Below are 25,046 nucleotides of genomic sequence, written 5' to 3' on the forward strand. Positions count from 1 at the left end.
GGGAAGAAGCCAACGTCTTCGGGCAAATGCCTTGGATCCACCCGTTTCTGGACGTTTTTAAGGATTGATGTCAGATTTCCACAACCAGAGTTAGATATTGGCAATCAACTGTACAGTGTAACGAGTGTACCGTGTGCAAGTCGTTGGCGATATCAACGCTGCCAGACCCTTCGGTACTTCAGCAGTGGTCCCGGAAGAGGACAAAAGCCATGTCTTCTGACGTCGACGTCAAATGCAGCACGCCTTGACCCAGGCTGAGACGCATCGGGTCCGGGGACACGGGTCGGATCCCGGCTGAGACGGATCTGGTCCGGACTTTGATGGATCTGGTCCGGACTGAGACGGATCTAGTCCGGACTGAGATGGATCTAGTCCGGACTGAGACAGATCCGTTTCGGGCTTAGACGGATCGAGTGCCGCAAGTCGTGCGAACGTTTAGTTTGGTACATTGTGACCAATATTCATCCAAAATATTGGCGTGTTGCCCAACTCTCGCCAGCCAGCAAAGACCTAAGCTTTTGAAGAGTAATCCACTAGGTGGATGAAGGCTGGCAGGCATTCGCAGGCTCAAAACCAGGCAGTATTCCAGCGACAGCACGTGTGAAGCTGTGCGCGGGCGCATGGCACGAAGTGGGCGAAGTGACGAAGTGGGCGCAAAATGACCTTAGTATTTGGCACGCCCTGAAACAACCAAGACACGTGTGACGCTGCGCGCGGGCGCCGACTTCAGCACAGCTCCGTCTGCTAAGCTCAAGAAAGGAGGTACACTCCTCCGAAGGTGGCTGACGCCACTTGTCTATGCTTACGTATCATCTGCATCGGGATAGCCGACACGTCTGTTGCCAACTTGTTCTTTCGATGGCACAACAGGCGTCTTACTGGGGGCGGCGCAGTCTGCGAATCGATGCCAGCTCGTGATTTTGAGCTTATTGTACACGGTCGTTGCTTTCACCGAAGCGCGGACGCGTCCTGGCTGTGAGTTGCTAGCCGCATCGTGCTTCGTAAAACCGATGAAAGGCATTCGCTGTAACGATCGTAACTCCGCCGACGCTCCCTGTTCTCGTTGCAACTCCAGCTGAGTTGGAATGGCTCTGTGTTTGCACAAGATATCCGCGACAGCTCTCACAAGTTCAGCTAATGCTAGACTATGCGTTGGAATGACTTGCTCACTTGTCAGCGCTCCCATGTGCCGCCGTGCTTCCGTATGCCACCCTGTTTCTTGTGCGCCGCTCTGTTTTTGCGTGCGCCGTCCTGTCTGGTGTGTCCCTTGTACCTGTACGTCCGTCTGTACTTGTGCGCCTATCTGTACCTTTGCGCCTCTCTATACCGTTGCGCCTCTGTACCTTTGCGCCTCACTGTACTTGTTCGTCTTTCTGTGCTGGTGCGCCTGTCTGTACCTGTGCGCCTTTCTGTGCCGGTGCGGCTCTCTGTGCCGGTGTGCCTATCTGCACCAGTACGCGTCTGTGTTTCCCGTCCGTCTCCGGTCCTGTGCGTCGCTGCTTCCCTGCGCCGCTCTCCTCCCGCACGCTGTGTCCTGTTTCCTGTGCGCGGCCGTGTTGCCGCGCACGCCGCTCTGTTCCGCTGCGCCGCCGGGGGCCTGTTTAGACGACGGCCGTCCGGGCGGCGGGCGGTGGCCTCTCGTCACGGGTAACACGGCCCGAAATATCGCCGCCGCCGCCGCCGTATCCAGCCGGACCCGGTCGGCCGCACCCGCCGGGCCGCCCCTCCCTCCCTCGTCCCGGGCGGCGCCGAAGGCCGCGCCACGTCGCCACCTACGTGGCGATGTCAGCTGCCGGGAGACGCCGCGTCGGCGCCGTCGCGAGCTCGAGGCGGGGGAGACTGGGAGCTGGATGTGGCGCGGTCGTGTGCGGTTGGCTGCGCCTGCAGGAGGCCGGCGTGACGCCCGGGGTGGGCCGCGTGGCGGTGGTCGCCGGCGGGGTACGCATCTCGCAGCTGTGGCCTGGAAATGGTCGGGATAGCGCGGAGAGGCGGCTTCAGTTCGGCACTCGGTCGGCCATTGATAGCCGGCGGGGGCTGTGACAAGGACACGGCCGGCTCAGGCCACGGCTGGTCGCTTACCGGACGTTGGGTCATCCGCTTTCCTACATTGGTCTGGTGCCACATGATTCTCCCATATCGCTTCGCGTGGTGAGGCGATTGCATGTGTACGTGATTGGCTGGCCACGTACCGAGACTCCGCCTAGGACTTGACGCGCCTGTCGTTTCTGATGGGATTCGCTCTGTTTTTTCTTCTCTTCTTGTGCGCATTGGACGCGACGGCTCTTTGCATACTTGCGGGGCGCGTCAGGCGACGACACTGTATCGGCGTTTGCTGAGAGCCTTTCTCTGGCCGCCGTGGTGAGCGGTGCTTGTGCCGTGGGTCGGTCATGTGGCACGGTCTCGCGTGCCGCGTGTGCCGCGTGTTGGCCTGCGACCGGCAGGTGACCGGAGCGGCGTGCTGTGGTCCTGCCCGGCCGGCCATCAGCCTGAGGTATCTGTGCGTACTGACGTCCTGTCACCTGTGCCTGGTCTGCCGTCTTGGAGTGACCTTTGTCCACCGCCGTGAACTACGTGACCGCCGTCTCTGTCAGCGTCATTGAGCGGCTCATGCCCACGTCTTCGGGTGATCTTTGTCCGCCGCGGCGGGCTAAAAGAGACCTGTCTCTTTCAGTGTCGTCGGGAGGCCTATGTCCGTTCTGCCATTTTAAGGTGACCTTTGCCGGCTGTGGCGAACTATGTGACCTCTGTCTGGTCCGACGTCGTTGGGTGACCATAGTCTGTTCTGTTATCGCCACGTGGCGTCGGCATCTCGCAGTGCCGGTTTGTGAGCCCCTGGTCTCTGACCTGCTCTGATCGCCTGAGACCAGACACTGTGTCGCTCGCTGACTCCCCTCCCCCCTCCCCGTGTGTCGCAGGATGCCCGGAAAGCTGCGTGCGACACGACCCTGGTGCAGGCCACGGCCAGCATGGAGCAGATCGGCCGGATACAGATGCGCAACCGACGCACACTGCGCGGTCACCTGGCCAAGATATACGCCATGCACTGGGGCTGCGACTCGCGGTACGTGACGTGCCGACGCGGCAGGCGCCGCCCACCGCGGAAGCCGTGCGGGCAGACGCCGGCGATGTGTCCCGCGCTCGTTCGAATCTCCCGCTGAGGGTTATGGCACAGAGGGGGCAGGTGAGCGTACTCCGGGGTGTTGGAGCTCCCCGCGCACGTGTGCACCTTCAGGCTTGGTGACGGGGACGGCGGCCGGGGGTTGGCCGCGCCGTTCTCTCCGGCGAGGAGAGGCCGGTGTTGGGCCGCCGCCTCGTACGCCCCGGATCGCCGCCGCCGGTGACGCTCGCGGCGCCGTTGTGTCAGGTAGGTGCCGCGGCCAAAGCCACACCGTGCGGGCGGCAGGCGACACGACGCGGCGGTGCCGCGACCGCGGCCAGGCTGGGCCGGGCCGCCCAGGTACCGCCCGGCCAGGAATAGCGGACCCTGTCTCCGGGCTAGGTCGGCATCGACCCCGCGCGGCCTGTTCCCATGGCCGGTCGGCGGGCGGCCGGCCGGCCGGCGGGCCGGCGGCTGCGCTGGTCGATAGTCTGGAGGCGGGCCTCTGCCGCCGTCGCCGCCGCCGGGCGCCCACTCGCGCCGCGCCGTAGCCGGCCGCGCGCCCGACGAGGGTGCGGGGTGTTGGCGGCGCCCCTGGGGCAGCCCGAGGCGGCGGCCGCCTCCCGCTGCTGACTCACGACCGGCCGCCGATGGGGCGCGCCCGTTGCCAGGCAACGAACCGCGACGGTGCCGTGAGCGTGCGATGCGCTCGGAGAGTTCGCCGGGCCGACAGCCCTGGACCACCGCCGTGGTGGGCAGTATGCACAGCGGGGTTCGGAGCGGAAAATTGGAACTTAGTAAGTCACTTCATCGTTGATCAAGTTTTCCGGTTTTTTGAAAATTTCTGACCAGCTTGTGTCATCACTGGTGTCACAAGTTTATCAAATAGGGCGTGTTCGGTGGCTAGCGGCGCTCGACGTGATCACCACTATGTGAATGGCATGTATGCGTGGGACCCAAGTCGTTGCATGGAGGCTTTGTTTATCCACCGTTCGCAGAGAAGCGGGGGACGTCATGGGGTGGCTGGCATTGAAGGGCGGTCTGGCGATAGCCCGGCCGTCCGCCAGCTTCACCAGCCGCTGTGGCGGCCGGGGCGGTGGGCGGTCCCCCCTCAGGAGCTGCGCGGCTGCTCCATTGCCTCCTAAGAGACTGGCGGGGTGTGTGAGGGCTGCGGCGCCTCCTTGGAGATTTGTTGGGTTTGATCTCCTTTGTGCCGGGCGGTGCTCGCCTTCCGGTGCTGAGTTGCCGGTGGGCCGAGACAGTGTCACCATGCGCACTTCAGCCACAAAAGCCCGAACTGGTCAGGCAAGAACACTAACATCAGCGACCGGGTCCTCCTCCGTGACGTGCGGCGGCGGCGGCCGTGTTTCGCCCGGTCTCCGCGAGGTGGCGGACTGTCTGCGCCTGATCTGGACACTTAGCGCGTGAAGCATCGCCGGCTCTGGCCGTGACGGAGTCGTGACAGATTTGTGACGGTCGCCGTGACGGAGTCGTGACAGATTTGTGACGGTCGCCGTGACGGAGCCGTGACAGATTTGTGACGGTCACCGTGACGGAGCCGTGACAGATTTGTGACGGTCGCCGTGACGGAGCCGTCACGATCGTCGTGACGGAGTCGTGACAGATTTGTGACGGTCGCCGTGACGGAGCCGTATCGGCGCACCGCACCACAGCGTGACGCCCCGGCCTCGTCCGCAGGAACCTGGTGTCAGCATCGCAGGATGGCAAGCTGATCGTGTGGGACAGCTACTCCACCAACAAGGTGCATGCCATCCCGCTGCGCTCCTCCTGGGTCATGACCTGCGCTTATGCGCCCTCGGGCAACTTCGTGGCCTGCGGTGGCCTCGACAACATCTGCTCGATATACAGGTGGGTGAAAGCGGCCCGGTTTAATCCCAAGTGGACATGTTGGCCGTTGGGGAAGCGCACTGCGTCTTTGCAACTGCCAGTATTCTCCTGTGAAATGCAGTGGCAAAGCCAGCCAAACAAACACGTAATGACAGCAGGAAAAGTGATATTAAGCGGCCGTACTAGCTGATATAGACAAATGGCACGATTGGTGGAATATAGGTACATTGACATTGGCAGTGCGTTTAATCTCCCGCTCTCTCTTTCTCAAAAGGGAGCGAGTGAGTGTGGGGATTATAAGCTTTGCTGACGTCTTAAACAAATCGGGACACTTCAGCGAAAGGTGTGTGTTGGTTGTTTGCCACAGGTGCCAGTTCAAAACAGTTGTGCGTCATGTTTTCTGGAGTGATAAATGTTCTCTCAAAAAGGAACCATGCGAGCAGAACTGGAATATGCTTGGGGCACGATGGTTGGTGGATGTGAAGGGAGTGAAATTTAGCACACACACACACACACCCTCCCTCCTGTTAAATTGTCAAAGTAGGCGCCCTCCGTGTCTTCCTCACAGCAAGCACTTCCTCGGCGTGTCAGTTTACCGGAGAGGAGGTGGGCCAGAAGCAACCGGCCACTGCGTCCGATTTAGATGCGCACGTGTTTCCATCTCGCGGCTGACGGTCTGATGCTCATCACCGTAAAATGGCACCATGCCAAGAATGGACACCTGCCGCCGTGGTTATATAAAGCCGCCGGAAATTACGCCGTGAATTCGCAAAGAAACGAGAATACTGACCGGCAGCTGGCTTACTGGCAGCAGTACACTGTCGTGGCAAAAGGTGCCGGGATGATCTAAAAAAATAACGCTAACTTCTGCCGAATGCCGCTGCGAGCAGATTTGGCGATTTCTTGTTTCACCTCCAGGTTACCATGCGTACTCTTTCCCTTGCGACTGTATGTAGGTGTCAGAACATGGAGGGACGAGTTTTCGCTTCAGCGTGTTCTAGCTGGCAAGAAGCGCGACGGAGTGCCAATCCATGATCCGGTTGGGTCTGTGGTTGTGGCCGTATTTGTGAGACCAGTCAGCTGGGCGCGGTTTGTGCGGCCGCGTGACGGCCCTCTGACGTCACGGACGGCTTGCCGACGTTCAGGCACAGCGAACCTCGTACGGCGTCCCGGCCCCAGCGCCCCGCCCCCCAGCGCCCCAGCACCCCAGTATCCCAGCATCCCAGCACCCCAGCACCCCAGCACCCCAGCATCCCAACGTCCCAGCACCCTAGCACCCCAGCATCCCAGCATCCCAGCATCCCAGCACCCCAGCACTCCAGCGCCCGGGGCGGGTCAGCTGTGAGGTCGACTATCGTCCGCCGGCAGCGTGCGTTGGCCGCGCTGAGCGGCCCGTCTGTCACAGCCGTCGTCACCGGACCGTGGGCGGGCGGCCATGACCGGCTAGTGCCGCCCTGGCCTGACCCGTGCCCTGTGCCACCCTGGCCTGACGCGTACCCTGTGCCACCCTGGCCTGACGCGTGCCCTGTGCCACCTGGCCTGACGCGTACCCTGTTCCATCCTGGCCTGACCCGCGCCCTGTGCCACCCTGGCCTGACCCGTGCCCTGTGCCACCCTGGCCTGACCCGTGCCCTGTGCCGCTTTGTTTCAGCCTGAAGACGCGCGAGGGCAGCGTACGCGTCAGCCGAGAGCTGCCCGGCCACACGGGCTACCTCAGCTGCTGCCGCTTCGTCGACGACAACCAGATCGTGACCAGCTCCGGTGACATGACCTGGTATGGGCCACGGCGCCACGACGGCTGCCCGCTCGCCCGTCTCTGCGCCGGCGCAGGGTGGTGCCGGGTGACGTCCGCCGCAGTGTCTGGTTCTCAGGCGTGCCTGCTAGTGCCCTCCATTTTGAATTGGGTGTTCCGATTTTAGTTGGGAGTTCTTGTTCTGAAAGTAGTCAACCTTCAGTACACCAGGGGGTGCGGGTTAAAAGACGTTATCGAGGAAACATTGGCTATTTTTAGCTAACTCGGCGTCTCGAGCTGCACTCGTGGTCACGGGTCGGTCACGTCGCGTGACCGTGACAGGTTCACAACGTGATAAGTATCGAATTACGAATTATGGTCGCGTGATTAGTTGCGATAAGCACTGCTTGGAGCGTCCAGTTTCTCAATATACCCAATGGCTGCTTTATAACGTGCTTAACCAGTGCCTCCTGGTATCCTGAAAGCCGGTTATTGTCAGAATCATAGCTTCCAACTCGCAATGCGGAAAAACCAGGGCCCCGAGGAATTCCTTCGCATATCAAGTATTCATTTTCCTCTTGATTTCCGTGTTGGCAATGCGGGGGCTGCAATCTGCTGCTGCGACCAAGTGCGATTGTTTTGACCTTCTGACGTCACTCCGCCGCGAGCGACTGCTTGCGAGCCACGGCGGCCTTGGCAGTGGCTCCCGAACAAACCGCTGCTGCCTAGTGTTCCTCTGGATCCTGGATCCAATCCTCGAATCCAGCCGCGCCCCCGTCTACTGGTTGTTGTGCCGCCACGTGCGCGCCTGCCGCGCTGGCGTGCGGGCCGGCCGGCCGGTGCGCGGTCCATTGCGGCGTGAACCGCTGGTGACTGGCCGTGCCGCCGCTGACGCCGCCCCGACCGTTTCAGCGCCCTCTGGGACATCGAGACGGGCCAGCAGTGCATGGCGTTCACCGGCCACACGGGCGACGTGATGTCGCTCTCGCTGGCGCCCGACATGCGCACGTTTGTGTCCGGCGCCTGCGACGCCTCGGCCAAGGTACGGCCGCTGTGCCGCTTGGCCGCTGTGCGGCGTGGGGAGGCGACAGGACTGAGCTGCGGCGGCCGTGAGCAGACACGGCCGCTGGAAGACTGGTGCGTGTGTTGGTGAGGCGGGCGGGTGAAGCCGTGGGGACGGGTCGGCTGGTCTGTGCCGCGGGTCGCTGGGACGCGGGGCCTGTGCCGGGCCCGGGCGCCTGTGAGCTGGGCGACGGCCGCGGCCCGTGCCGCCGTGTGTCTGACGGGCGGACGCCCCTGTTGCAGCTGTGGGACGTGCGGGAGGGCGTGTGTCGCCAGACCTTCTCCGGACACGAGTCTGACATCAACGCCATCGGGGTGAGTGGCGTTCGCCCTCGGACGGCCGGCGCCGCCCGGCCGAGCTGGCGCCGCGTCGTCTGATGTCTGATGTATTCCACTTTGCTCTCGTTTGTCTGCATTGGATTGAGCTGCCCGTTGGCGTACATCCGTGCCATTTCCGTGTCCTACCAGTCCTTCGTGGACTATACTCACGTCCGATTATGTGCAGGCGTTTGTTTGCGACCGGGGCGTTGCCCGAACCCGGCTTTATGCATCCGCGCTGCGCATGGCAACCGTGGTGCTGACATCTTGCCACTGCTGGCTCCTGCGTGGCCCGGTGCCGCCGCCACCCCTCTCGTGAGCGCCTGACCTGTACCAGCCCGCCCCGCCTCCCGCGGGCCGAGGCGGCCTGCTCTGACACGTGCCCGCGCGCGCGCGGCGTCAGTTCTTCCCCAGCGGGCACGCGTTCGCCACGGGCTCCGACGACGCCACGTGCCGGCTGTTCGACATTCGCGCCGACCAGGAGCTGGCCATGTACTCGCACGACAACATTATCTGCGGCATCACCAGCGTCGCCTTCAGCAAGTCGGGCCGCCTCCTGCTGGCCGGCTACGACGACTTCAACTGCAACGTCTGGGACGCCATGCGCACGGAGAGGGCCGGTGGGTGTCCGGGGAGGGAGACGCCGCAGGACAGAGCGACACCGGCGGGGGGCTCGGGGCCGCGGCGGCGTGGCGAGGTGACCTGTGGTGGGCGGGCCACGGCCATGGCGCCGGGAGGGCGGTCAGGCCTGCAGCCAACTGGACGTCATGTAGAGAGTGGGAGGGAGGAGGGAGTCGGGAGGGGTGGCCGTTGCGTGAGAGGAGTGGTGTTTGTGAGGTGGGCAGGATCCCCACGAGCGCCGTCGATGCGCCTGGCAAGGGTGGGGTCGTCGCCCATGGGCAGTGAGTGGTGGTGGAAGGTGATGCGCGTCAAGGGTTTGGGGCCAGGTGAGGTGGGACGGCCCGACATGCATGCACTTGAACAGAAGGGAAGGGGGGGGGGATTGCCAATATAAGGATGTGGTGAGGGACAGGTGAGCGAGCGCCTTCGATCAGGGCCTCTGTGACAGGAGAGGAGCGGCAGGACTCCGGACGGCAGTGACGATCATATGGTTTCAAAGGATCTTCAAATCATGTCCTCTCGTGCCCCAAACTGCCCCCCTCCCCCCCCCGTGTGTCAAAGTCCGCTGACCTCCGGAATTCCATCCATCCTTTGAAGAGGCTTGTTGCATTGGAGATTGAGATCTGTAAGATCAACCAACGGTTTTTTCAGCAATTCATTATCTGACGATGAGGATTGAGCCATTGCAGTATGGAGGTTTGAAAGCACTGTGCATCCTGACTTTGATGCTCCTTGAATGTAAATCGTGAACTTGCCTGACTGTCTTCGATGTGAAGAACTAACCCCGCAGGTGATAATTTGTGGATACTTCCAAAGCATCGCTGCTTTAGCCTAGCAGATCAGTTCAGTGAGCCCAGTGCCCGCTCAGCCGCGCCCTGCCGTGCCCGCAGGCGTGCTGGCGGGCCACGACAATCGCGTCAGCTGTCTGGGCGTGACCGAGGACGGCATGGCCGTCTGCACCGGCTCTTGGGACAGCTTCCTCAAAATCTGGAACTAGCGGCGTGTGCGCCCGAGCCGGGCCGCCCGCACGCGGACCGGCGCCGCGCGCCGCAGCGATGACGCGGCGGCTCGCGCGTCGAGCGCGCCGCCGCCGCCGCGCCGCGCCGCGCGCGCGCCTGCGGCCGCCGCCGGTCGCGCTCGGCGGCGCCGAGCGTTACGTGCGTCAGTATCGTTTTATTTTGGCTTTTATCTGGGAGACGTGCTGGCGGCGGCGGCGGTGCGCGAGCCGGGTCGCTGGCGCCGCGCCGCCCGCGCCGGCCCGACCGCCCGCCGCCCCGCCGCCTTGGTGTAGACTCTTGTGTTAAACGGCAAAATAATCATCATGTGATTTGCTGTGAGGCGTCGGTTATTTATGATGTCCAGTTTTACAGGTGTATGTCGGAGCGGTGGCGTCGGGCGCCGGACTTCCGCGCCGCTCCGCCGCCGGCGGCCCCGCCGGTCGCCCCACTCGGAGGCCGGCAGCACGGCCGCACAACACCACACTCCAGGGCTCAGGGCCGTGCTGCTGTCAGCCGACTGGGCGCGGCCGGCGCCGGGGGCCGCCGGCGCCGCCGAGCGCCGGGCCGCGCCGGCCGCGCCCGGCCGCCGCCGCCCGCGCGCCGCGCCGCCCCCGTCTGTCCCTTCGGGCGGCGCCGGACGGCGGGCGCGCGGCGGCCGGGCGCGGCCCACACCGTCCGGGGTCGAGCCGACGCGCCGCCGCCGCCGCTCGCCCCGCGCGCGCGCCGTATGTTCATGTCCGTGTTTCTTATACCGAGTACAGTTAGTAGTGCCGCGCGTCCGGCGGCCGGCGCTCGGCCGGCGCGCAGATAGCTTTTCTAGGGGGCCGGCGGGCCCGCAGGACACGCGCCGCTCGCCGGCACGCCGCGAGACACGCGCCGGCACTCGGTTCCAACTCGGCCTATGTTCCTTTGACGAAATTTTTACGCTATAGCTTCTATATCGTTCGTGGATTTTGTCATGCAAGGAACCATCCGATTTGTCCAATAAAATACTTGTCTTTACGTGACTGTACTCTGGGAGGATCAGATGAGAGTCGTGGTGGTGTTGGTATAATTTTGGAGTGATGCTGCAGCTCAGCGCGGTGCCAGAACTCGTGCCACATGCCGACATGCGATCAGCACAACCCTCTGACCTCAAGGACGAGGGTTTAAGCCAGGCGCCAGGGCAGGAAGTACCGGCCAGTTTTCCAATGGTCACGCATTCCCCGTAGCTTTAGCATTCGTAAATGACGAAGGAAGCTTTTTGAGGGATTTTAACTGCGATCACCTGAGGCAAAAGCAAGCCCTCCTGTTTTCAGAATAACTTCCCAGCTGAGCCTTGATGGTTTTCTGGGGAAAAGGGGAGTTGGTTTTGGTCGGGTCTTAGTTGTGACGCAATCTGTGAAAGCCTGAATGGCAATTTTGGCCTCAAGACGTCACAATTCGCAGTCACAATCCTATTTGGACGACTTTGGTGCAATTCGTCGACTGATAACCCGTCCTTCATTCACCTCACAAGGTCACGCCAGGTCACCGTCAGGGTCATCATAGAAGCTACGCGAGGAAAGCAAAGCTTGAACACATTAAATATGTTTTTTACTGCCCCTCTGCGATGAATAAAGGAAGAAAAGACTGGTAAATGATAAACCAATGGCACCGTGAAACGTAAACACGACTGGCAAAAAAAAATGATGCCGCTCGGGATCGACATGACCGCGGCTTGAGCTATGTGAATATCCTTAAGTGGGGCCCAAGAGGATGGTCTCATTTGGTACCGGTTTCAAACGAGTACGGAGCCAGTAGCACGGACGCTGGGGTTATTCGGATATTGTCTTTTAGCGTCAACTCACCGTCACCACACCGTAACGTTAACGATGTTGTCTCATGGCTGGTGAGATTGAATAGGGATATTGATTGCTGTGTGCACTTTTCCTATCCTGTCGTGCGATCCGTAACTACGAGGGAGCACGTTAAGCCCCAGGCGGTCTCAGATAAATTTCAAAATGTCCCGGGTGTGAACTGGTCCCGGGTCAAACAGAGCAACCTGGCGTGGGGAACTCCAGAACTGAACGCCAGGCAGTTCCGGGGGTGTTCAGAGGCAGAGGCGAGCCCCGTCCGTAATGTACGGGTCGTGCCGGTGATGAGCGCGTGGTGCACGAATGACGGTCGACGAATGCTGCTTCTGTTCGGAACTGTGTGCAGACACGCGACGTATATGAATGTTCAGCTTATGTTCATTGATGGAATAACACTGGCCGAGCTCTCAGAACTAGCGAAAGTGACCTGGAACAATCACGTCGCAGATGTCTTACACGCCGGCCTCGCACGCCTCGCTATCTTACACCCCGGCCTCGCACGCCTCGCTTACTCAACGGCTGAGGCCATTAGTTGAGCAGAAGTCCCCAGCATTCCTCCCCGAAGCCTCTAAACGAGGAGTAAATGTCTGAGAGGACAGTTTGACTAACCACAATGATAAGCTTGAAATGCCAGCTCCTCCAGGATGGGCTTTCCGTTTGGGCCACGGGGTGAGTTCTTTGACTCCGGACTTGAGCTGATCCCTCCAAGCTTCTTGGCCTGTTTCAGTCTTATTTACAGGCGTCTTCGAAAGCCCTTCTGCTTGACGCGCTGTTCCACCTACTAACTTATTCCCGCGGGGCATCATCAAGCATACCCTCAGACATCAAAATCAATTTCCCCAAGGTCATCGCGAGGCTCTGCTTGCCGTGAGTCGCTCAAAGTATGTGTAGCACGCATACGTTAAGGTGGCATATGTTGAGGCGGAATTGCGGGAAGAAGAATCGCACGTCACTGCTGTGGTGCGTATGTGGCGCTCGCTTTGGTGAATCCTTGACGACTCCCGTTCTCTAAAGACGTCGCGTTGCTCCGCGGATCCCCTCCAGCATCGCCCGACTGTGGATTGGGATGGGGTGGTGAGTGGGAAATGTATTTGGAAAATGACCTTAGTCATTTGACCTGTCTCTCTCGAATGTGATGGTGTTTTAAAACGTTAGTTCATCTCCATCCATGAGCTATTGGACGAATCGCTTGAAGAAAGAAACGCGGAGGAAAGCTGTGAAGTCACTCACAGACAAAACACCTCACTGAGGTGTTTTGTCGTGAATTCTCGCCTAGTTTAAGTGCTTAAGTGCTTTACTGCAGCCTTTGACATCGTAAAACTCAATTGGGCTTAAAATTTGGTGCATGGGCATGATCAAATGCATTTGCATTATCATCTGTTATGTGGTATGTCTGTTGGATACCCATAGCAGTGAATGCCCTCTGCCATATCATATTTCACTCAGAATAGAAGTGCTGGGACCTGTGGCTGTGCTCCTGGCAACAATGTAGCAAATTGAAACTCCATCACTGTTACTTCGGTCATGGTGTACGTTGCTACCTCATGTTAAAAAAGAACATTGTACATCGATCCATCATTTTTAAGGCAGAACATAGCATAATAAATCATAAAACAGTTCTAACATCAGGTACCAGTGTATACCTACACCTATATTGAGTAAGGGGAAAAGCAGCCTGCAAGGAACTCCTAGTTTGGAGGCAATGCAATGGCACAAAATATTGACATCCCTGCCGCCGAAGTGACGGAAGATTGGAATGCTGAGGCTGTATGTTAGTACATCATTTTACTGTGCTATGTGTCATTGAATCCTATCATAGTATTTTCTTGCATCAAGGGGTAGTTATAATGTTCTTGATGCAATCATGAAATGCATTGTTCTCATGTGGGATCAGCTTGTGTAATAATATTGTTGCCATCCAAAGGCAAAAAGGCTTAAGAGCCTTTAATTAACAAAGCACTTAGGCCTTTCTGCCTTTGAAAGGCAGATTTCAGGCAGATTATCGAAGCCATTATTGGCTTGTTTGTGTTTTATTGATTTCCATACCCTTTGAATCAAATGAATTCTTGCTTGAGAATATCTCATATTCATGTAAATTCATACAAAATGAAAAATAGTCATTTTTAGAAGTTGAGTTCATTGAACCAACCTGATTTGATTGCTAACAAAGGGATTTCAAGCAGTGTATTCTGACCATGGACAAGCCTGTTGTGGGGTAAATGATCATTTGTATCATGTTGTACCATGTAACAGGTCTTTCACCATGCAGTTCAAACTTGTACACTGAATTGTGAGAATTGCCTGAAATTGATTTTGTCTAGATGAAATTATATGAATAGATGCATATACATTCTCACCTTATGTTTTTTATATTGCAGGTAATCATTTGATATGATTCTGAATCATATTGAAGATTTGATCTTCTAAATCAAGCATGGTTTGCCTAAGCCACATGATCATTTAAATGTTTCAGAGTATAAATTAATCTAAAGCCAAGTCCATATTCTGGATATTTCTTTTCAGCTATTGTCTTAATATGCCTATCTAACAATCCTTTTGTTTGATTGTGTGTGCCATTTTAAAGTACCCATGTGGTCTTTTATGATGCATACTCATACTCTTGATACTTAGTTTTGTGATTATCTGATCCTGCCCATTTGCAGGTGATTTACAGTGCACAAGGATGTGACCACCCTAGGGCACATATTGCCGAGCATCTACGCCTAGAAATTTGGTGATCCCCAGCAAACTAGGCAGTCTTCCCCAAGACCTTCAGACAAGCTGTGTCAAATCCAAAGAATCTCATCAGGATGGCTGACCAGGGTACTGTGGAGTTCAAGGAGGACAAGGACATCACCAAAGCCAGACATGACATCTTCATCCAGGAGATTGAGGGCATGGATGACTACTGGGGCTCCACCTTCCGCACCATCTACACCAAGTCAGAGCAGGACCAGTTCATGGGCGAGCTCGAGGAGCGCACCAAGGAGCACGACAAGAACATTCGAGCGCATGTGCAACTTCCACTACCAGGGCTTCATCGACTCGATCCGCGAGCTGCTGCAGGTGCGCTCGGAGGCGAGCAAGCTGAAGAACGAGGTGGCTGCTGTCAACCAGGAGCTGACGGACGCCTCGCGCCAGCTGATGAAGCACGGCGACGGGCTGGCGAAGGCGCGCCGCGTGCAATCAAACATCCACGAGGGCATCGAGGCGCTGCGTGGCTGCCTGCCCGTGCTGGAGACACACGCGCGCCTGCGCAAGCAGATGGCCGAGAAGCGCTTCTACCCGGCGCTGAAGACGCTGGAGACGCTGGAGCACACGCTGCTTCCCAAGGTGGCCGGCCACAAGTTCGCGCAGGTGATCGCGGCGCAGGTGCCGGCGGCCCGCGCCGCCATCCAGGCGGCCTCCATGTCGGACCTGAAGGACTTCCTGGAGGTGGTGCGCCGCGAGTCGCCGCGCATCGGCGAGGTGGCCATCCGGCACGCGGCCGAGCAGTACGGCCCGGAGCCGGCGGCTCCCTCGGCCGCCGCCCAGCGGCGCACGCTCCTCTTCCTCGGCGAGGACGGCCTGGCGCCGCAGCAGCTGTACGGCGAGCCGGCGCCCGGCGGCGAGGAGGACGACGACCGCGCTGCCCAGGAGCTGGTCAACTTCTCGCCCGTCTACCGCTGCCTGCACATCTTCACGGCGCTGGGCGCCAAGGAGACGTTCCGCGCTTACTACGTGAAGCAGCGCCAGAAGCAGGCCGGTTTGGCGCTGCAGGCGCCGGCCAACACGCACGAGTCGCTGGCCAGTGTGCGCGACTACCTGCACGGCATCGCCGGTTTCTTTGTGGTGGAGGACCACGTGCTGAACACGACGGCGGGCCTGGTGATGCGGGCTGACCTGGACCAGCTGTGGACGTCGGCGCTGGCGCAGGTGACGGCAGCGCTGCAGAGCCACTCGGCCTGCTGCACTGAGCCCAGCCTGCTGCTCACCTTCAAGGAGCTGATCCTGGTGTTCAGTCACACGCTGCGCAACTACGGCTTCGTCGTGCAGCCGCTGCACGAGCTGCTGCTGGAGATCCGCGACCACTACAGCGAGGTGCTGATGCAGCGCTGGGTGCAGGTGTTCCGCGACATCTTCGAGCGCGACAACTACCACCCGGTGCAGGTGGACTCGGAGCAGGAGTACGAGCAGATCACGCAGGTGTTCCCCTACGTCAGCGAGCAGCTGGAGAAGGCGCCGTTCCCGCGCCGCTTCCCCTTCTCGCTGATGGTGCCCAAGGTGTACTCGCAGGTGAAGGAGTTCATCCACTCGTGCCTGCGCTTCTCCGAGGGCCTGAACCTGAGCCAGAGCGAGCGCGACGACATGGTGCGCCGCTCCACCAACGTGCTGCTGACGCGCACGCTGTCGGGCTGCCTGACCACGCTGATCCGCACGCCGGGCCTCGGCCTGCTGCAGCTCATCCAGATCACCATCAACACCATCTACCTGGAGCAGGCCAGCGTCTTCCTGGAGGACGTCATCACCAAGCTGACTGGGTGAGGCGCGGCGGCGGCGGCGCTCCGGCCGCGAGGGCGGCGGCGGCGGCGCTCCGGCCGCGAGGGCGGCGGCGGCGGCGCTCCGGCCGCGAGGGCGGCGGCGGCGCTCCGGCCGCGGGGCGGCGGCGCCAGGCGCCGGTCAGCCGACCCGCGCCGGGGCCGAGTGTGTCCTCTGTCGGCTGGGGCGGCTAGTGTTGTGATGCTATGGCACGCTGTAGCATGTGAGAGGTCCCATTTTGAACTATTGCTGGGCGGGATGGCATCTGGATAGTGCGGAAAGACAGCGCAATCTGACATGCTACCGTGCTAGGATGTCTGTTACGTGATGTTACCTCCATGTTACCTGATAGTTAAATTTGGTTTCACTGTCTTATGTGACGCTTATCCATAGCCTATGTCCCAGTTACGGAGCCGCCGGCTCTGACATAGGAATGTCGTATACGTGTGTGCGATATGATGTGAAATGTGACGCGCGCTCCAGGTGAAGTCTGGTGCACGCGTCACCCAGCAGACCAGGGGGCAGCGCGTCCAGGCGTGCGCACCGTCTCCCTGACCGGACGGCCGTGTGCTCGCTTCCAGCTACAACCCGAAGCAGGAGGGCGGCGTACACTCGCGCCTGCTGGGCCGCTCCATGTTCAAGGACGTGCGCGCCGAGACCGAGCAGCAGATCTACATGCAGCTGCAGACCAAGATCGACGAGTTCCTCGGCCTGGCCGCCTATGACTGGCTGCTGGCCGAGTCGGACGGCACGGCCAGCGCCTACCTGGTCGACCTCATCTACTTCCTCAACTCCACCTTCACGGCCTTCACCAACCTGCCGCGCAAGGTGGCGCAGACGGCCTGCATGAGCGCGTGCCAGCACGTGGCGCGCGCGCTGTTGGCGCTGCTGCTCGGCGAGGAGGTGAAGCAGGTGTCGACCGGCGCGCTGCAGCAGCTCAACCTGGACGTCATCCAGTGCGAGCGTGAGTCGCCATCGGCGGCGGCGGCGGTGGAGCTCGGTCGGTGTGCGCGGGCGGGGTTAAGGGGCTGGGACCGGCAGCACTCGTTCGACGCCTGATTGGAGTTAGCGGCGGCTGTGCGAGTCCCGGTCCTGTCCGCGTGTCCGCCGTCAGTTCGGATGTCACACGGCGGCGTTGGATCCCGGCTGGTAAATCGCTTCGAGTTTTTGTTTATTCGGTTGTTTTTTTATCAGGTTCCTTTTTTGTTATGCGGCATCCTATGAGTCATGTATTGTACCCTCTGACCAGTGGAATGATCATCACCTGCGGTTGGTATTCATATCATGTAGCTTCTGTTGCGTCACCAACGCAATCGGTTTCCGGCGCGCTGATATAGATTCCAGCAGGCTGCAACGGGTCTGTTTCACGGAGACTTGGGGAGGCGGTAGACCTTGTGGTTCGGGACCCCAGCTGCTTCCGTCGTAAGCTCTCGGGACGAGGCCAGCCGGCCAGCTGCCGGCCGCACTCTGGCCGTGTGCGCGCTGGTGTTGACATGAGCCCATTCTGCCCTGGACTGCACTGGTATTTGTCATCCGCTGTCAGGTCTCGGCGTGGCCGGCAGTCCCGCGTTCTCACACGCCTGATCGATCCGCTGGCTCCCCTCGCACCAGCAGCCGCCGAGTGCTTGTCCGTTCCAGGTTTATGCAGTGGTCTCCCGCGTTGGCAGCGACTGTGCTGCGCTCTGTGTGCTCATTCTGATCCTGCTCGGCTTGGGTGCTGCAGTCTGGCTGCGTCGCTATCTGTCTGTAGCTTTGAGTCCGTCCCTCCTTTCTCACTTGCTGTCTAGGTGTATACCTAACCGAGAAAATCTTCTGTTAGGCTTTAAAATTTGTTTTTGTCTGTTGCGATAGTCCGTGAGCGGTCGTCGCACCCTTGCAATGTGCACTTCCAGCCTGTGCTGCCATCTCCCGAGGAGCAGCTGTACCACATGTCGCCGATCGTCGCGCCTGCTGTGATCCTCCCGTGTGGCGCTTACATTGTGGTCCCCCTGAGCGGCTCCTGCGGGCTGTGGTCCGTTTGTGGGTGCCTCCCCTCAGCGCCTCAGTGCTCAGCGCCTGACTCCCCTCAGCCCCTGACTCCTCCCATCATCTGATTCCCCTTAGCACCTGACTCCTCAGCACCTGACTCCTCAGCACCTGACTCCTCTCACCGCCTGACTCCTCTCACCACCGGACTCCTCAGCGCCTGACTCCTCTCACCATCCTGACTCCCCTCAGCACCTGACTCCCCTCAAGCGCCTGACTCCCCCCCGCCACCTGACTCCCTTAAACGCCCCCCGCCCCGCCCCCGTCAGCGGCCGCCACCCGTGGGTCACCTGACGTCGTCCTCCCGTTCCGCCGGCAGAGTTCGCCGCCTCGGAGCCGGTGGCCGGCTTCGAGGAGGGCGCCCTGCAAATGTGCTTCGCCGACCTGCGCCAGCTGCTGGACCTCGTGCTGGACTGGGACTGGGCCGCCTACTTCCAGGAGTACGGCGCGCCCGACGGCCGCTACGCTCGCGTCAGTCCGGCGCGCGCTGCCGTCGTCGTCGAGAAGCTGCGCGAGGCGGACAAGAGGAACATGTTCTCCGTGCTCAAGCGCGCGGAACGCGACCGCAAGAAGCTGCAGGAGACGGTGCTCAAACAGCTGCGCCAGCTCACCGGAAAGGAGGTGTGACGTCGCGGTGAGTGAGTGACGTCATGTCGGAGCGTTGTGACTTCACATCATTGGGCGTGACGGCGCGGAGAAGTGGTGCGTCGGGTTTGATGTGTCACAGCAATCAACGTGAAGCGTGGTCGTGCTGCAGGGACGAAGGCAGCTGATTGGCGGCGGTTCTGACGTCATGGCGGTGATTGGGTGTGACGTCACGTCTGCACGGCGATGGCAGAGTGGTCACGCGGCGGGGGCGTGTAGAACGTCGTCAAGAGTCAAGTGGCTGCTCTCGCCGCCCAGTGCAGCTATTAATGGATCGGTGCGATTGAAGACTAGATGGTGGGCGTTTGTCCTTTAAGCATCGCATTCCGAGCGGTACACCGTTGGTCATGTTTGGATTGTGTTGGGTTGATCGGAGGAGCTTGTTAAGAATTTCGCGCGTTTGTAGCAGAGCGTGACTTACCTCTATGATGCCCTCCTTCTACATATCGAGGTGATGGGACTGCCTTAGCAAGCATTGTGTTTATGAGAGTTATGTTATTTTTCTTGCCTCATGTTTATCGCACCGGAAGACGCAGATTCGTATTCGAGTGTGGTTTGGTATGCCCTGGCGTGTCTAGCCCCATTACTAGAGGTGGCGTCTTATACATTCCATGGTGCGCCCATGCCTGGCATGGAACGTAATATCAAGTGCGAATGTCCAGATCGCTGTTACGAAATACGCGGCGTGTTTGCGCTGGTTGTGCTTCCTTGTGGACAAAGTTGGAACTGCGAGTACAAGTGTTAAGTCGTCGGCCGTCCAATGGATGACGTGGGGGTATTGCGGGCAGCAAATGTGACCTTGCTACTTAGTCTTCCGTGCCAGCCTTTTTACTGGCGTTGGTAATCTGTGCCTTACAAGGTGCCTGAAGATGCTTTTTATGTGTAACTTTGCTATCCATTTTACACGGTTGTGCTGTTTTTGATCGCCGTTTGTATTTTCTGGCGATGTGAAACATTGTTCATTGTTGTACGCCTTATTCACCCTTATACCGTAGGGAAACAATACATTTACAGTACTATATTAGAGGGCCTAATGTTTTATCTGCGGAGTTCGAACTACAAAGCCAAGAGGTATTTGCTTTATCCACTTAATATCCAAGGACGCGTATGTAATACCGAATTCACTGTGGAGGCATCAGATCATCAACGACGGTCGTGTTTTCTAGAAGCAGTTTTTGCCACCCAATCTGAATTGCTAAACGTGAATTCCCTTAACGCGTGACACAGCCCCGTTCGCATCGGTCCATGTTTCCTTTTTCTTCGTTTTTATCGGCGGCCGGCAGGACAGCATAGCGTTATTTAGGTTATGTTTGGCGCTTCGCTCCCGATGTTTCAGCTGGCGCCCCTTGGCGGCACTCCCGCCCTGTCACGGCGCCGCTCCTTCCGTGCGAAAAACCGGTGGTCGACCTTGCAGGCGGCTGGCAAGAGCGACGGGCGTGTTCCGATTCTGGGCCAGTTTACAGAAATGGCCGCTGGTGACGCGTGTTAAAAACGGACAGCAGCCTTGCGCTCGATTGTTCCCCACGTGAGTCACATTGGGGCCCGATGCCATTTTCTTTGTGTCGAAGGCCTCGTGGCCTCCACGCACATCTCGATCGCTGACATGTGCCGCAATCGGTCCAAAGTTTCCACGCCAGGCGGTCCTGTATTGCGTCCGGCGGGTGAAGCCAATCAGGCCGGCTGGCGGCGGAGCTTACGAACTGCTGCACGAGAGCTGCTGCGGTCCGCAGGGCGACACGTGGCCGGCCTGGCTGCGGCGCGGCCCCCGGGGGACCGGGCTGACTCAGTCGGGTAGCGTGTGGGCGGGGTAAGAGACGCCGCGCCGCGCCGGCCGCGGCTAGAGGCCCGGCCGCGGAGGCTGCCTGACGTACCGGCCGGTAGCCGCGCGCCGCCACTGGGCCGACGGCTTGTGAAACCTCCCTGTCGGACGCGATTCGCTTCGGCCGCAGATGTCTTGGTCGACGGCCATCTGTTTGTTCGTCTGCCGTCTGCCGGCCGGCGAGGTGTCCTGCTGAGTCTTGTTGTTTGCTCGCGCCGCGGATCCAGCCCACCGTTCTCGTCCGCTCTCCGCATGTCGTCGGTCGGACAGGCAGTTTCCAAAACCGGATTGGCGCGTTTGCCCCCCCCCCCCCCCCCCCCCGATTGACTCGCTTCGATGGCGGCACATGATCCTACGGACAGCGGTGAATCTGGATCCGGAAAAACGAGGAACCGGTATCAGATCTTGACAATCATTCACAACATGCATCAGGCAATGGACAAGGGGTGCTCAAAGACGCGATAATGGCTTGTTCAGTTTAGGTCTGGATCTAAGCGAAAGGTGATCGAATGGACTTTGATTTCAGACAGTTCAAGCTTTTACTTCATACAATTGTACCATCGTTCTAGCATGGTACATATGTATAAGTAGTTCTGCCGTCCAAAGGCAAATAGGTACGGGTGCAATTTTTCCTGATGGCACTTCGCTCCTTTGCCTTTGGATGGCAGAGTTGTGCAGAATTAAATTTAGCTCAGATATGTATCTCGTATAATGACTTTTTGTCTTTGCTATCGTGTTCTAACCTGCCCCAGTTCTCACGTCACTATCTGTGACTCTCCTCAATCCATTCGCCTGCTGTCTAAAACGTCTGATTGTTTCAACAAGAAAGCATGCGGCCCACGACGAGCGAATGACCCAGTTAGCGTGAATGGCACGTTGTGAGCCGTGAGTAAGGCGCCGGCCGGCTGGGTCCTCCGGCCGGCCTGCCTTGCCTCGGCGCCGCGCCGGCCCCGTTTGCTCGGCGCCAGCCGATATGGGTCCGTTACTCAGCTGATCTGCTGCATCACTGCCGGCGCGCCACCGCATCGGGCCGGCAGAATGGCGCAGTGACGTGCGATGTTGCGCAACGGCGGCATTCCAGCGCCCGGCGCCGGGCAGCCTCTCCCGGGCCGCTCGTCCGCCAGGCTGGGCCCAAGGTCGGCACGCGCCCCAAGGTCAGGTCGGCGCGGCTACTGCCAGGGTCGCGGCTCCCACTGCTCACCCCCACGCGCGAAATTTCTGGTTTCGCGCGGTTTTCTGGTGAGTTCAACTTCTCTTTCTTCTAAACCAATCAAAATGCTTTGTCTCTATTGTCCAGAAGTTCGTGTGGCGCCCCCCACGTTTTCTGGCGGGCGAAAAAGGAACGAAACAGAAAAGGTAGCTGAATGGCCCCTTCCGACGACACAAACCAAGGTGCGTGGCCGGTATGGGACCGCCAGTCGGCACTGTCCGGCCTGTTTCCGCCGGGACGGCAGGCGCACTCGCGGGTCGGGAGTCTCTCAGCCCTCAGAACGCCCCCGCGTCCGTCAGGCCACCTCTCGGCCCTGCTCTGCGCAGAACCGAGGCATCGGAACACGCTAGTAGCCAGCGGCCTTCTGTGCGCCACCGGCTGGTCACACGCCCACAGCGCTGGTCATGAGCCGGGGAAGGAGGGGCAGCGACCTTGATGAGTGGCACCGAGGCGGGCTTTCTTTCAGCGATGGGAACATGGAGTTAACATTGTCTACCTGGCCCACTACCGAGTGCATCAACAAAATGTTTTCCTTAAAAAACATAACGTCGTGAGATGACTTCTGAATGTGAGAACGGTTTTCTCATCCGCCCTTCCCCCCCCCCCTTTCTTCCCATCGCTCCTTCGTCTGTTCCCTTTTCGACGGAGCCGGTTTGTCTGGTTTTCGGCTTCTCCGGGCTAGCCTTTAGCGTGACGTCCGGGGCTATAGCTGAGGACTTTAAGACGTGCAGGGGGGGGGGGGGGGGGAGGTGGAGCTCATCGAGCAGTCATAATAAGCAAACCGAAGGAGCCGTATATGGTGCTAAGGTAAACAAAAAATACCCGAGAGTCAGGTCCCCCTTTCCCTTCAAGCTTGTTCTCTGGTGACGTCACTCACTTATCAAGACTAGTGACGTCCGGTGAAGGATGACGTCCCTGACGCGCGGTGACCTGTTTGCACAACGTGACGGTAGTGACTGGGGGTTGTGCAACCCGTTGAACGCAAACTGCGATGACTTTCAGTAGCCATTTAAGGTGTCCATAAAAGTTAAGGTCGGCAATGCTTCATCAGCAGTATCAAGTCTGTCATCGGCACGTGTTGGATCATGTCGGCGTAGCCTGCAGGCGCCCGTAGGATCTGGGGACGAGCGGCAGGCTCCGCCGCTCTGCCGTTTGGACAGAGCTCTGCCGTCTGGACAAAGCTCTGCCGTCTGGACAGGGCTCTGCCGTCTGGACAGGGCTCTGCCATCTGGACAGGGCTCTGCCGTCTGGACAGGGCTCTGCCATCTGGACAGGGCTCTGCCATCTGGACAGGGCTCTGCCGTCTGGACAGGGCTCTGCCATCTGGACACAGCTTTGCCGTCTGGACAGGGCTCTGCCGTCTGGACAGGGCTATGCCGTCTGGACAGGGCTCTGCCACGCAATCCGCATCTGGCGGGCTCTGTCAGATGTGGGGTTGCGTGCATTATGAGAGGGCTAGACATTTTCCGAAGGGCGTGTGATACCGGTTCGGCGCGTGCGCTTGGCCTCTGTGGCGAAAGACTGGTAATGCGCGTGATTCATAAAAATACCGCCGACATTACTCAAAACGAGTTAGCGGCCTCTTGCCGTGAATTCAGCGGCAGTTCCGCGAGCGGACGCGTCACTGCACGCTTTAAGTGGGCTGACGCGGTCGGTCCACACCCTCGTCGTCTGCTTCTCACGTCACCGGACGAACAAACCAGCGTAAGCGCACGTGTTCATGTATTACGGGAATACGCCCGCGGCCTATTTCGTCCCCGCGGCGCCTGCGCGCTGCCGCATACAAAAATAAGATGTGTAAAATCTACGGACTCCTGCGCCAGCGGGGTTAGCGAGTGGAAACGGCCGCCTCACAACAGCAGCAGTCGTCTCGCAGCCGCCGGTCCGGGCGTCCGAGGCGGCGGCGGCGGCGGCGGCGGGCCGCGCGGGCCGCCCTGAGCCCCGCCGCGGCAGCCTCCTCCGGCGTCTCCGTTGAGCAGTCGTATTGCGTGGAGGGCGGCGGATCACAGACATCACAGGCGGAACCGCACACGAGTGGGGGCCGCTGGTCCCCAACAGCTCGCGCACCGCGCGCACACGCACACACATATGGCAACGGACGACCCACATGACGTACGACGCGCGCACTAACACGGGTGCGGGCACGGGCTTCCGGGCAGACTCGCCGATACACGTGCGGCGCGCCTGGAACCGAGCGACGTGAGCCACCTCTCCGCACCGAATAACAGCGCCGATAAACGTCTATCTCAGCTGTAACACTATTGTCGTGGCCCAAGAGGCCCTCCCAAAACGGTTCGAAAGGCGGTTGGCAGGACAGGGACGTGGATATGATCACACGGGCGCGGGTCGGGCGTACACAGCGACATAGCCCTGTCAGGCTGGGAGTCACGCCACCACGGCGAGCACGCACACCAAACCCGCTACACTTCACGGCCCCGCTGAGGCCAGTCAGGCGTACACAATCACTCATCACATGCTGAAAGAGTTCACGTATCAAATATGACTAAAATATGGTCGTCCGGTCGTCCCCGCGCGCCGATTGGCGCCAGCCCCGATCTCCGACGCCAGGCGGCAGCACCTGCAACAGAGGAGAGCCTGGTCAGTCGGGCGGCTCCTGACGCCCGAGCATGCGGAGGGGAGGGAGGGGGGGGGGGGGGGGGGCACGGGTGAGCGAGCACTACCTGACGGCATCAGGCCCACCGTGACACGAGGCCTCAGGAGCTCCGCTGTCGGGTGACACCGCACCCCAGACATGACTTATCTCAGACGTCATCAGCTCCACCAAAGGTTCGAGTGTGTAAAGGCAGGCAAAAACCCTCACGTAAAAAAACGGAGCCCAGTTCACTTTCAGCGTGTTGTAGCTGTCTCTTATCACCCGCCGACGCCAGCGCGCCGCGTCCGTGGCAGCCCACCGACGAGCGCGGCACGTGTGTCGGCCGCGCCCCGCCGGCCGGCGGCGAGGTCGGAGGTCAGAGCCGGTCCCCGCGCCACGCGCGCTCAGACGCCGGCCCACTTAGCATGCGGACGGCGCGCCGGCCGGCGTCGGTCCGTCGCCAGCTGGCGAAGCGGGGTGTCGCTCTGAGTCCAACGTTTGTCGCAGGCGCGCGCGCGCCCGCACCATGCGTCACGGCGACGGCGGCGCGGCCGAGCCTGAGCCACAGGTCACCAGCCGGCCCCAGGCGGACATGCGGCCGAGTGTCCAGCCAGCCCCAGGTGGACATGCGGCCGAGCGTCCCGCCGGTCCCAGCTGGACGTGCCGCCGAGTGTCCAGCTGGCACCAACTGAACATGCGGCCGAGTGTCCAACCAGCCCCAGGTG

At 59.9% G+C, this 25,046-nt stretch overlaps 3 protein-coding genes across 4 annotated transcripts in view; 2 read left to right on the forward strand and 1 right to left on the reverse strand.

Moving 5' to 3' along the window:
* LOC119096328 (guanine nucleotide-binding protein G(I)/G(S)/G(T) subunit beta-1) overlaps positions 1–9,724 on the forward strand; it is a 29,220-nt gene extending 19,496 nt beyond the window's left edge. For both annotated transcript variants that reach the window (XM_037219167.1, XM_037219168.1), the window contains exons 3-9: positions 2,916–3,061; positions 4,796–4,966; positions 6,597–6,719; positions 7,590–7,719; positions 7,983–8,054; positions 8,461–8,677; positions 9,569–9,724. In XM_037219167.1, coding sequence (XP_037075062.1) covers positions 2,916–3,061; positions 4,796–4,966; positions 6,597–6,719; positions 7,590–7,719; positions 7,983–8,054; positions 8,461–8,677; positions 9,569–9,675 — 966 coding nt within the window. In that variant the 3' untranslated portion in view covers positions 9,676–9,724. The remainder of the gene's footprint in view (positions 1–2,915; positions 3,062–4,795; positions 4,967–6,596; positions 6,720–7,589; positions 7,720–7,982; positions 8,055–8,460; positions 8,678–9,568) is intronic.
* Positions 9,725–12,590: 2,866 nt separating this feature from the next.
* LOC119096784 (exocyst complex component 6B-like) lies at positions 12,591–19,723 on the forward strand. The gene is given in 5 exon segments (XM_037219709.1): positions 12,591–12,661; positions 14,175–14,516; positions 14,518–16,031; positions 16,611–16,993; positions 18,374–19,723. Coding segments are annotated over 4 exon segments (2,400 nt in total). The 5' UTR covers positions 12,591–12,661; positions 14,175–14,321; the 3' UTR covers positions 18,682–19,723.
* A 3,701-nt stretch (positions 19,724–23,424) lies between these two features.
* The window catches only part of LOC119096907 (ras-related protein Rap-2a), a 38,256-nt gene continuing 36,634 nt past the window's right edge, over positions 23,425–25,046 (reverse strand). The window contains exon 2 of the mRNA XM_037219912.1: positions 23,425–24,306. The gene's annotated coding sequence lies outside the window, so the exon portion shown is untranslated. The remainder of the gene's footprint in view (positions 24,307–25,046) is intronic.

Source organism: Pollicipes pollicipes, unplaced genomic scaffold (genome assembly GCF_011947565.3).
Source record: "Pollicipes pollicipes isolate AB1234 unplaced genomic scaffold, Ppol_2.1 Scaffold_4295;HRSCAF=5057_pilon_pilon_pilon, whole genome shotgun sequence".
Lineage (NCBI taxonomy): Eukaryota > Metazoa > Arthropoda > Thecostraca > Pollicipedomorpha > Pollicipedidae > Pollicipes > Pollicipes pollicipes.